A 13,713-nucleotide genomic window follows, 5' to 3' on the forward strand; every position below is an offset into this window, starting at 1 on the left:
TAACATTTCCGTACTCCCCTCGCCATCATTTCGCACTACGCTGTTATGGCGTGAAGCCCTCTTGTCTCAAGCCTCTTTGGTGCAGTCAAAGAACGTGGATCAATAGGGCAATACAACGTCCCATAGCAACAGTTGGCCCCATGATTTTCTGGCGTGGCCGCCATTCTGGAATGAACATCGGTCAAATTACATTGGAATGCATTGAAAATGTACACTCGATTTCTACATAATATGGTAAAAATATTATTTTTGTAGCTATGGGAAATTCTTTATTTACGAATGCTTATACCATCTCATGTGTTTTCCCAGCACAATCAGTGCAGAAGTTAGTTATATATAAGGCTAAATTTGCCAAAGTAGCTAGCCATATTATGCCTAGCCTACCGTTAGATCTATCTTCTCTCGTATGGCTACTGTTCATTCCAGAATGGCATATGTGACTGACTGTTAGTGGTGTGACGTTCGCGAACGAGCTGGTTCTTTTGAACGGCTCCCAGAAGTGAACGATGGGAACCGGATCACAGCTGGGGGAGCCACTTGATCGTTATTTCGTTCATTTTTCATTCATTTTAAGCACGTGACCTTGACACGAGTACTTACATTAGGGTAAAAAACACAAGTATCTGCCTTAAAGAGTGACAGAAATAGTATTTAGAAGTAGGAAGATAATAGTTGCTGTTTGGACAAAATAACCGAGAGGTGGAGTCAAAATATTACATTCTAAACACTGAATAAATTATTAAAAAAGAGCCAAAAGAGCCAGTTTGTTTGAATGGCTCTTTGAAAGGAACGAACCATTATGATCCAGATCCCTTCAAAGAGCCATAAATCCCATCTCTAGGCCTACTACTCAGGCCGTGCCTAGCCTCGCGAGCCATCCTACGTACTTCCGCCAAAGGATTGGCTCCAGTCTGGCCGCGCTTCTCTGGAGTACCTGGAGCAGTAGGATTTTGATCGCAACGCCCTCCCAGAAAACAGCCAATAAGCGAATAAGCGTCCCACATGGGGCGAAAGGGGGAGGACGCTCGTGACAATGATGTACACATCTGCGCCAGAGCCATTGGTCTGCGCTATGTTGTTGTTGAGTAACTGCCGGCGATTGGGTGAGAGGTGTCCAATAAATCCAATAATTTCAAACCATAACTGAGTGCAAACTTCCTGCTACTTGCAATCGCTTCAGAGCAAACAAATGTCAGACCATACGAAATGAAATTGTAATATTATGGGATGGTCAGGACCAGGCTAGGCCTTGCCCTCCTAGTGACGCAACAGCTTCAGCGTTGCTACCAGTCAGGGCCTCGTTTCCGAAAGGGCCTTAAGTACTACTTAACGCTACGTGCTACTTAAGTTCACACGTAACACCATCGTAGAGCTCACGGAGCGTTTCCCAAAGCCAACTTAGCAAAGAACCATCGCAGGTTGACACGTAACTCTAAGAGAAATCCACGAGTGATCTGGAGTAGTCTTAACGCGCTAAGATTGATCGTAACGGCATGGCACAGTGGAGACACCCACAGGATATGAAGGGAAAAGAAGAAACTTGCGCATAAGATTGCTGTTTTAAGACGCGAGTGGCATGGCACAGTGGAGACACCCACAGGAAAAGAGGAAACTTGCGCTTCAAGTTGATGTTTTAAGACGGGAGTGTAAATATCATGGCACCACAGTTGACACTGTAACGAAAATAAGAAGGTAACATTAATTGTTTAAGTGTATGAAATAAAAGCAATGTGTTTGGAAAATATTTTACAGGCAGTAAAATAGTTCAGCTGTGTTTGATAAATTAGGGCATTATTAAACTGTGATCAATCATAATTTGTGTGGGTGCTTCGTGAACAAGAACAAGGCATCCACACGCAAAATAAATAGGGGGCTTCGGCGACCAGAGACAAGAGTGGTGATGTCGGAAGGTCACTACCGAAACATTAAAAAAAGAAAAACGGTCAGCGAGTCGTTGCGCCCTCTTTCATTTTCAAGTACCCTAAGAAAGGGAAGGCGACGCAGAAAGGACACGATAGTTGTAGGCTAAGGGTAAACTATGACATTAAAAAGGCAGCGATGGGGATTCGTGAAGATTTTTTGCCTTTCAAAATGTTCCTCACAGTTAAAGCCTTGAGTGCGCGGAACTTTGCGCGCCGCTCACCCAAATGCGCATTCCAATTTGGAACTACTAGGCCTACTTGTCTTCTTAAATATTAAGCACGGTAGCCAACTGCATGCGCTTTGCCTGGTTTAACGGCGTAGCTCGTGGTTTTGCATGATTTCATTGTGTGTGTGCATTTTATTTAATTTGCCAACAATGACTCCTGTCGATAGTTGCAAACTGCTACAAATGTAGTCCCACCCTTATAGAAAACAACTTTTGATACTGACACACGCCTTACATTTTGTAAATGGTTTAGCAGCATGACGGCGCAGTTCACTCCGAGGACACTTCAGCACCACATATGTGGACAGCGATCCTTAAGAGCGACGCTACGAATGATCTTAGAGGCTGTGCACGCGCGTTCATGTACGAGTGTCTTTGGGAAACAGTCGTAGGAAATCTAAGAACATTCGTAGGATCACTGGTTAACGACACACGTAAGGCTAAGAACCATCGTTATCGGGAAACGAGGCCCAGGTCAAGAGTCAATGCAAGTACTTTCTGAGTTCCCTCAAATACAAACAATCATTAGCAAACCAAAGGAGGTCGTTTGGGAAATGCTGTTTGGGAAATGTTAATTGTTATGCTCTTGGTCAGACCAAGTCTCGAAGAGACTTGAAAGTCGATGAGAATCATGCTACATCTCTACTGCCTGTTCATTTCAGAACAGATTTGACCCAAAACTGACTCAGAACGACCCCTATTGACTGTTTCCCATAAAGTACCTGACCTTCGCCTCTTGTTAGATCCACGTTCTTTGGATCCACGTTCTTTGAGCAGTAGGCTACCAAGTTCTTCCCTTAAAAAAAAGTCTCTGGCAGTACTGCACAGCTTCCTGTATTCGGCCCGGGCAGTAAATCTACGGGCAGTAGGACCACACGAGGCGGTGACAGCAGCACCACTGTTTACAGTGAAAGAGAGAACTAACTGGCAACGAGAATTATCAAACATCAGACGGTTTATGCCCGTTGGATCTGGACTTGGAAACGATGAAGTGGACACTCCTGTGACACACAAGTAAGTTTGCTAGTTCACTTAAATTCTGGGCTTTGTTTTTAACTTACACACCATTCAAGCAGTAACTTCTTTCGCCATTATAAAGTTTTCAATGATTAGCTTTGAAGTTAGTCAGCTAACAGTGACAACCTTACCCCAGCTCTTTTGCAGTACAGAACAGCATGACCCTAATTGTTAGTTATGTAGACTGCCCTTAATGCATTAAGTGGCACTCAACTAATTTACACACAAGCGAAAACATTGTTGAAAAGCTCTTTGTCCTTATCCAAGCTCCGTTAGTTTTTTTCATGCCACTTTTCCTACACGTTTTTTTCGATGGGCTGCGCAGATTCTAATGTACAGGCAAATATTTATCTGTTGCTGTGTCTTATTTGAATAGATGCATTGTGGTGCAAAATTGCGAGAGATTAAGGCTTTTCTGCTTACTTCACCTGATCATACTTTGGACCTCTTTGTCATGTTAAAAGCATTAATAGAATGCAATTCTGACTAGATAAAATACCATTATTCCAAGTAATCCTGTGAAGTTATGCCGGGATCAACCACCCTATTTATATCAATGTATCCAACTGAATTTCGGCAGTATCAAATTATTCCTGTCAGTATCAAAATAGCACCTCATTAACATCGCTTGAATATCTTGCTTCATGACATATTTAGGATATCATGGCCGTTACCTGAAACTTTTCAGACATTGGTGCAATATTTTATAGGGTGTTTTGGCCGTAGAGATGAATGCCTCTCACGGCGACAGGTTGTTGGCAAATCTAACAGCTAATTTTGCGGAAGCATTCCTCAGTCACTGGTGCTTATGCTGCCGTGCCGTGATCGAGGCATCGAGGCCCGTACAGACCACAAGTCCGGGGCCTCTACTAAAAAATCTCGCCTTCGCAGAATGCCCTGCCCTGACGGGAAGCAAGCGGGACAGTTTCACTGCGCAGACTTCAGGACAGACCCGCACCGTACCATAAACTCCCGCTGGAAACATAATTGGGCTTTATGTTATGTGTAGTGTATTAAGTTGAGAACACATGGTGCAAATGCCGCAACTTATTGGTAGACTGTTGTCGCGCTAGTAGCCTATGTCAGTCAAAGTAACCAGCCCGTATTCTTCAGATGCAATCGCCGAATAGGTCATGGCTGGAGTGCACAGGGCAGGACTGATCCTAAAGTTATTTGAATTTACACTATTCAACAGTATTTTACAGGATCCTGACCAGTAGTCTTTTCGCATGATCCCTGCCTGGTTTGCATTCCCAGTTGGTCCTTCAGCAAGCAGTGTATCCGTAGTGCCAAGTCTGGCTCACACAGAGACTGTGCTTAATAGTGGCATAATGGTGCTTTTGTGCATTCTATAAAGGCTTAACGCACATAAAACACGATTATAGCCTCTAATATGAGACGCACAATGCATCCATTCACTGTGCTTTGATGATGCACTCCTACGTTTTGGGGTTGATTTAGAACGATAGGGAACAGAACATTTAAAGTAAGAACATGTGCATTTAGAGCTCAGTTTCATTAGAAGATTTAAATAGCCTACGAGGTTAACTTAGTGTTTATTATTTAGTAGTCTATTTATTCATTGTGAGGTATAACTTAGTCTTAAATGCCAAAGTTGAAACGCTTGTTAAAACATGACATTTTCCTTTTCACTCTTATCCCAAACAGTCTACCTGGCACTGCAGAGAGAATTCCAACCAGTGTCTCCAGAAATAAAAAAAATTGCCACCTCTGTCACGAAAACATTTCAATAATAATCTATCTTTTTGCTTGTAATCAATGTCTCCCTTCATTGAGTGTTCAGGGAAACTGTATTTTTTCCCAGTGTACAGACCATTAAAAACCGGGACAATCAATGGAGGCTGGGACAGGTTGAAGGCAGCACTACTTTAGAACCACATTAACAACTTACTTGTAAATCAGAGATTCTAAATCGGAATGCAGAATAAGAGGCTTGCCTACTGTAGATTCTAGAGTGATGTTATCACAGAATATCAGTCTGCCAGTTGACATGCAAATAATTGGCTGGTGGTTCAATAAGCCATCGAACTGTGTGTGTGTGTGTGTGTGTGTGTGTGTGTGTGTGTGTGTGTGTGTGTGTGTGTGTGTGTGTGTGTGTGTGTGTGTGTGTGTGTGTGTGTGTGTGTGTAAACTGGTGTAGGCTCACATCAATTTCCATGTAACATCAAGCAAGACATAACTTAAGCCCATTCCTGTGTACCAAACCTCTGTTTTGGCCTGTTCAGATGTTCATATCCCGTTTAGGATCCAGTCCATTGCTCTAAATCTTTATTTAGAACAGGTAGCCATCCATTCATTCTGTCAGTTGTCCTAAATCATATTCAATTGTGACACTAAAGTGATTCGTCCATTCATATAAAGTCTCTGTTGTCTTACATCATGAAGATAAGTGATTTGTCCATGTTTATACGTATAGTCTATTGTCTTAAATCATCCATCCTTACCTCACCCTACTCCTCCATCCATGGCTGAATAGCCCTTGAGCAAGGCACCTAACCTCCACATCGCTCCAGGGACTGTAACCAAAGCTTATCCTGTAAATTAACTGTAAGTTGCTGTGGATAAAGGCGTCAGCTAAGTTTAATGGAATGTAAAAAAAAGTGTTAAAAAAACAATTGAACTGTATTACATTATTATATAATATGTTTTATTAGATGTCATTTTAATTCTATGTTTGTTAGCCTTTAGATGTAGGAAGACGGCAATATGACAAAGCCATGAAACCGCTCTGCCTTTAATACCTATTTGCATAAACTGGTCATAGTGTTATTATTAGATGTTATGCGATTGCATAGTGATATTAAATAGTTATTAGTACATGACTACTTAACTAATGACTAAGTTAATTAATGTGATTTATGCTACATTCACTCATAGAGTAGAGTGCTTTATTGTCACTATATGATAGATTGATGCGTACCTTTATATTTATCATAATCCCAGATGTCAAACAGACATGACTACTCCATGTTCAGTGGAAGAAATAAGTTATTATGGGATATACTTGTCATAGTAACTACCATACACAAAGCGTTTTACGTGGCATTTTAGAATATTGCAGTCAGAGGGAATAACTCTTAATGTGTCTCTCCGAAACCTCTTCTGTGACATACGCACGCGCGCGTGTGTGTGTATGTGTATGTGTGTGTGTGTCTGCGCTTCATCTACTGTATACTGTGCTCTATGTTTAATGCCAGGGTTGTCAGATTTTTGTGTTTTCGTCCAGTATTAGTCATTCGGCTATCAGTCACACTGGACTTACAATAGGAGAACGTGCACACAAAACAATGGGACTCCCATTTTATTAGACAGCTGTCAGTGGGCAAGTGTGTGTGTGTGTGTGTGTGTGTGTGTGTGTGTGTGTGTGTGAGCACGCGTTTGTGCACTTGTGCGTGCAGGGCAGGGCACCTGTGTGTGTATGTGTGCGTGTGTGTGTTTGTGTGTGCGTGCGCATGCATGAGTGCATGTGCATGCACTGGGCAGAGCACCTCTGTGTGCGTGCGTGTGTGTGTGTGTTTATCACATGACGCGTACACTACACATGACTCACTCACTTCCTGCTGTCTGCAAATCAAATAGCCAAATTTAGCAGCGTGTGTGTGTGTGTGGAGAGAGAGCCCAAAATAAATAGTGGGCTATGGCTATGTCTGACAGTGACTGACGTAGAGAGAGTTAGCAGTGTTAATTTAGATGTGTGTGTGTGTGTGTGTATGTGTGCACAAGTTTCGTTTGGGGGGTGTTGAAGTTTGTTAACCTGATCACAGAATCACAACTTAACTTCTGTGTGTGTGTGTGTGTGTGTGTGTGTGTGTGTGTGTGTGTGTGTGTGTGTGTGTGTGTGTGTGTGTGTGTGTGTGTGTGTGTGTGTGAGAGAGAGAGAGAGAGAGTGTGAGAGAGACAGAGACGGAGACATAGACAGAGACAGAGACAGGGACAGAGAGAGAGAACATGTCCATCCCTCCGCCTAGAATGTGTGTCTGTGATCACTCTACTTAATCTGTGTACCTATTGCTGGTACACATGCATGCACGTGCATGTATGTGAGCGCGTCCATTCCTACGTTGTTTGAATGTGTGTTGGTGATCACACTTTTTTACGTGTGTGTGTGTGTGTGTGTGTGTGTGTGTGTGTGTGTGTGTGTGTGTGTGTGTGTGTGTGTGTGTGTGTGTGTGTGTGTGTGTGTGTGTGTGTAGCTGCCTGAATGGAGTCCTCGCGTTGCCCAGGGAGTCTCTCCCGTGAATACAAGCTGGTGATGCTGGGAGAGGGGGGAGTGGGGAAGAGCGGTGAGTACACATACACCCACACACGCCCACACACACACTCACACACACACATACACACGCTATATGGGGGAGTGGGCAAGAGTGGTTAACATACACACACACACATACGGGTACACACACACACACACACACACACACACACACACACACACACACACACACACACACACACACACACATACACACACACACACAGAAACACTGGTGATGCTGGGAGATGGGGGAGAAGATGCAACATGAAAACAAACAAACACAAATGGGAAAACATGCACACAATCAAAGCATCAAAACACGATCGAAACATCTCATCTCACAATGGGCATGCATTTCAAAATAGTGCTGAAGTCTCATGAGCTCTCTTCCCTCTTTTTCTCAATAGAGGACTTTTTCCTCTATTTTCTCCATCTCTCTCTCTCTCTCTCTCTCTCTCTCTCTCTCTCTCTCTCTCTCTCTCTCTCTCTCTCTCTCTCTCTCTCTCCCACTCTCCCAGTGTTGCTGTCTCTCTCACACACCTTCTGTCTTATCTCTTTCTCTCTCTCACACACACACACACACACACACACACACACACACACACACACACACCCTTCTTGTGGATTGGCTGTGCGTGTGTTAGCTTCTCTAAATGTGCTCTTATCTCCCCGTTTTTATTTGACCAGGGACAGCTCACACTGGACACACACACGCACACACACACACGCACACACACACACACACACACACACACACACACACACACACACACACACACACAGATACAGATACTGCACAAATTCATTTAGCTTTGTCACTCTGTCTTGACTCTCTCTCTCTCTCTCTCTCTCTCTCTCTCTCTCTCTCTCTCTCTCTCTCTCTCTCTCTCTCTCTCTCTCTCTGCCCTGTGGTGTGTGGGTGGTTTCTGTCTGCAGTAGAAGGCATATAGGCATATGGGTGTGGTCAAAGGTCTGTTGTCAAGAAAACATGCCAACCCATACTGCACAGCATCACCATGGAAACCAAGCAGCTCACCTGCGTGCGTGCATGTGTATGGGTGGGTGGGTGTGCGCGCGTGTGTGTGCACATAAAGTGTGTCTGTACAGTGTATGTGTGTGATATGTAGAAAGAGAGAGAGAGAGAGATAAAGGGAGAGAGAGATGAGGCTGAAGGAAGAGAAGAAGCTTGAGGTTGAGGGAGCAGAGAAAGAATGAGAGAGATGAGGCTGAAAGAGGAGAGGAGTGGAGGAGAGAGAGAGAGAGAGAGAGAGAGAGAGAGAGAGAGATGGCTAGAGGAGGAGAGGAGCGGCAGGTTCTTGTGAACTGAAGTAACCTCCCTGTTTCCATGGAAACGAGATGTGCCATACATTCTCACAGCAGCATAGATACGTGTGTGTGTGTGTGTGTGTGTGTGTGTGTGTGTGTGTGTGTGTGTGTGTGTGTGTGTGTGTGTGTGTGTGTGTGTGTGTGTGTTTCTCAGTAGTTTGAGACACTCCCTGTTGAAGGGGGATTATAGATTATGGGGGGGGGGGGGGGGTCCTGTGTGAGGCAGACTTCCATCTTCTGTGCTGCACCAGATTATGTAATGCAGTTTATTTTTCTCCTCTCTATTTTCTCTCTCCGTCTTTTCCTCCACCTTTCTCCACCTCTCTCTCTCTCTCTCTCTCTCTCTCTCTCTCTCTCTCTCTCTCTCTCTCTCTCTCTCTCTCTCTCTCTCTCTCTCTCTCTCTCTCTCCCATCTCAGCCATCATCATGCAGTTCATCAGCCACAGATTTCCAGAGGACCACGACCCCACTATTGGTAAAACATTTAGTAATATAATGTAATATAATATAATGTAATGTAATTTAGTGTAATGCAAAATAATATAATATAGCACAGCACAACACAACATCACATAATACATAACACTACATAACCCAATACACGACATGACATAAAATAACATATAATCCTACATATAGATATTTATATACATATGCGTACATAATATATGTCATCTACCCATATCCATCTTCAAAAATATCAAAAAATAAGGTATTTTTTATTGTTTTTCGCAGTCAATATCAGTGAAATCAATGTTTTAGTGTTTGAATTTGTTGTGAATTAATTAGATAACATTCACTCATTCAAATCAGATTTTTAAACATACACGTATATTAAAATTTAAATGGCTTTTGTTATGTTGCCTTGAGACGACACTTGTCGTTCCCCATATCCCTCATCACACCCTTACAGCAGTCCCCACCACTGTGGTTGTAACGCTAAGGACACATACACACAAATCTGGCCAAGCCAGGCGAACTTTGACAATCATTCCTATGAGGGACGTGAAGGCAAGCAAACAGGAGCGAAGTGAAGTTATTCGACCAAGTTTAATATTATGCAAATGAGGAGTGAATTTAGCCTGCAGCGGCCAATCAAATCAACGACATAACTGTCTCATTCCATTTGACTCGTCGCGACGACTTGATGGCAGTTGAGCTGTCAGAATGGAACACTGAATTTCACCTCTCTTCGCTCATTTTGCCTGTATGTGTCCCTAGCGTTAATGCACCACTCCACAATGCAGAGACCTCTAGATATGTGTCAGAGCACCAAGCATGAGTGATGAATTCGGTGGTGTGTTTGTGTGTTAGTCTGTCACCGTATGCAGAGAGGTTGTGTGTGTGTGTGTGTGTGTGTGTGTGTGTGTGTGTGTGTGTGTGTGTGTGTGTGTGTGTGTGTGTGTGTGTGTGTGTGTGTGTGTGTGTGTGTGTGTGTTGTGGTGGTGTATTCCATCAAGCTGTCTGTAGTGAATAATACTCCTTCCCTCCGCACACAAGTCCCAAACTCAATCTGACTGATTAATCCAGTGCTTATGTAACACACACACACACTCACACACACACTCTCTCACACACACACACACTCTCTCTCACACACACACACTCTCTCTCTCTCACACACACACACACACACACACACACACACACACACACACACACACACACACACACACACACACACACACACACACACACAATATATAATTTGTATTTTCATGGTAGTTGGAACAGATACGACAAATCCTTTTCTCATTGTTTTTCCTGGCTGTTTGTGTGTGTGTGTGCGTGCGTGTGTGTGCATGTGTGTGTCTGCACGTGTGTGAGGACGTGCCAACAGTGTGTGTGCCGGTCAATAAAAAAGTCAATTGTTATTAACGAGTCTTCATGCACACAGACAGCGAGCAGGCACACACTAAAGGAGTTACCCAGGCACATCCAGTTACCCAGGCACTAATCATTGTGTGTTTGCATGTTTTTTTCAGAGGATGCATACAAGACTCAGATTCGTATCGATGATGAGCCCGCCAACCTGGACATCTTAGACACTGCTGGACAGGTATGCACCGCTCTTTTACACCACACACGGACACGGACACGGACACATTGCTGCACTGCTGGAAACTACTGGGTACTGCTGGAATCTACTGGGTACTGCTGCTTCCTGTCTCTTACCTCTCTGTTAAGAGCAGACCAGCAGACTGATTTTGCCAATGTTGTTTCTTTAATGTAGTTCGGGAGGAGGCCGGGGAGTGATTGACAGCTGCCTTCTCAGAAATGTAATCATTTCTACCCATTTTTAGCATTTTATATTTATTTTCATTTCTCCTTTATTTTATTAGGGTAGTCACATTGAGTTAGTTGCCTCTTTTCCAAGTGGGCCCTAGCCAAGAAAGCAGTACATTACACTACATAGGACACTACACTACATAGGACACACATGCAGACAAAAACAGCCATCTCACAAAAGACAACATATATCCACAAAAAGCAAGGCATGAAAGATCAGGACATACAAATATGTAGGACGTAACCAAAACATGCAAGCAAGACACGCAGAGCTCAGCTAAATGGCAGGACATTAGCCATTTCATTTACAATCCACCTGCCTTGTGTGAAAGCTCTCGAGTGGTCCCACCTCCTCCCTTAACTCCTCCATTTCACTAGTGGTCCCTCTCTCCCTCTGCACACAGGGCTGTATGAGCGGATCTCATACCGCTTGATCTCCGCTTAAAGCGTCCCGGGACAGAGGCCAACTACCATATTGCCAAACATGCTCTACTGTACACACCAAGCATTCAGAGGCTGAACAAGTGAAATGATTATTCTGGAAATTTGAATTGAATTTTAGCAATAAACTACGAAGAATATTACACAGTACACCTTTAAATCACAGCACACTGGCAGACTTTGATTGACTGGATCTTTAATCCTGGTGAACAACACGTTTCACTAGCGCTTCATGAGGTTCACCCTTCACTCTCAGATCTGATGAAGCAGCATTGAACAGCCTTATTTGCCAGAATTAAAGATCCAGTAAATCAAAGTCTGCCAGTATGCTGTGATTCAAAGTGTAATATGTTTAGAAGTTTACTTTAAAAAAATCATGCTGCCCATTCACAAATGTTATCTTTTTCACAAAAACGTACTACCACCATCACATTCTAACAGAGACGGTTTAGGTAGGAGGAGACCGGTCAGTGCTGTGATTCGTAGCGCAAATATGGCGTCTACCCGCACATCTCCCGCCTTTCTGGTAACAAGAGCCAATGTGCCTGCTGAGCTGTGTTGCCATTGATCCAATCATCTGGCTGCATCGGCGCACACGAAATGTTGCGCATGCTCAGTTGTGAAAAGCTGTTGCTCTCGTGCCGTTATGGAACTACTGCGCCTGCGCTCTGTCAAAAAAAAACGTGAGAAAAGTGGCTTAACACATTGACTACCAAACCACGGGAAAACCCGTTTTTACTTCCCATGCGTTGGCTCCCAAAACGGGAAAAGTTTTTTTAGTGGATTCAGAATCTACACATTCTAATGCACATTCTGTGTGATTTTCGTAATTATGTGATGAACAGAACTCACATAGATCATGAAAACACCTACAGTCAAAACTCCTACAAAGTCATTATTTGGATATTTCATCTGTGCAACTTATCACAATGCAGTATTTTTGAGTGTTATTACAGGGAATGAAATCATGCACACCTCCTGTTCACGTCACATCAAGACATTCGGTGGCTGTTCGAAAATGACAAAAAATGGTGAAACTAGCTGGGAGTCCTGGGCTAACATTTCAAAAAACGCCTGGTAGTCAATGTGTTAAAAAGCTTTATTTTTTTTGCGCAAGCGAGCATCGCCTTTTATAGCACTTCTAGGAAGGCGGCAATGCGGGGCCTAGCAGCCTTTTTGCCTGTTGGTGGATTTCAAGGTGTTCGGATTGCAAGGTGGATGTCCTCTGCAGAGCAGACCTCCCGTAGAGAGAGTAGAGTAGTCTTTCTCATTCTCCTTCAGAGAACCGGGGACATATACAGTACATGTCCTATTGTTTCTAACGCCACAAAAAGAAGGCAGGAAGACTTAAAATGAAATAAAAAAATAGGGTGTGACATATCAAACAGCTTCCTTGGCGGAGGTCTGAACTCTCTGAGTGCATTCTAGTTACATTATATTTTCATGTTGTCCTCATTTCCCTGAGTGTCTCCATGGTCACAAACCGACAGAAAGACCCACTCATGAGTCACTGTCACACTCACTCACTCAGTCACTCACTCACTCACAGCATCTCCAGGGCTTGACATTAACTTTTTCGCTTGCCGGCCACTGTGGCTAGTGGTTCTTCCGAGTCACTAGCCATCCAGCTATTCTACTAGCCACTTTTTTTTTGTCATGAAGCTGTACATCTAACCTCAGAAAATTAGGTGCTTATAGCAAGAAGACAAGTGCAAGGGTTTCTACATGGAAATAAAACAAACAGCTTTTTCTTGAACTTAAAACAAACAATTGATACACAAGGTGCAAAGTGCAGAATATAGGCTTTTCTGATATGTCATACCATAGAATAAGCTACCTGCCAAATTGGCTAGTGACACTGAAATTGTTACCAGCCACAGCCAAGTTTTACCAGCATTTGGCCTGTTGGCAGGTGCCAGTGTCAAGCCCTGAGCATCTCACATGGTAGCAAAATCACACATACACACACACACACACACACACACACACACACACACACACACACACACACACACACACACACACACACACACACACACACACACACACACACACACGACATTTGTTCATTTTCATCCGTTCATTCATCTGTTCATTCATTCATTGATTCATTAATTTGTTCATTCATTAACCTCTTGCCAACATGTGTTTTCCATTCTTTGTGTCATGTGCTCTATGCGCTTAATTTGGATTGGTGCATGCCAGACCCAATCCA

The 13,713-nt window shown here is 43.4% G+C and overlaps 1 protein-coding gene across 1 annotated transcript in view; it reads left to right on the forward strand.

The window, feature by feature from the left end:
- The first annotated feature begins 3,042 nt into the window (after window positions 1-3,042).
- Window positions 3,043-13,713, forward strand: part of rit1 (Ras-like without CAAX 1) — a 17,083-nt gene continuing 6,412 nt past the window's right edge. The window contains exons 1-4 of the mRNA XM_063185173.1: window positions 3,043-3,163; window positions 7,381-7,470; window positions 9,187-9,243; window positions 10,754-10,827. Coding sequence (XP_063041243.1) covers window positions 7,389-7,470; window positions 9,187-9,243; window positions 10,754-10,827 — 213 coding nt within the window. The 5' untranslated portion in view covers window positions 3,043-3,163; window positions 7,381-7,388. The remainder of the gene's footprint in view (window positions 3,164-7,380; window positions 7,471-9,186; window positions 9,244-10,753; window positions 10,828-13,713) is intronic.

Source organism: Engraulis encrasicolus, chromosome 20 (genome assembly GCF_034702125.1).
Source record: "Engraulis encrasicolus isolate BLACKSEA-1 chromosome 20, IST_EnEncr_1.0, whole genome shotgun sequence".
NCBI lineage: Eukaryota > Metazoa > Chordata > Actinopteri > Clupeiformes > Engraulidae > Engraulis > Engraulis encrasicolus.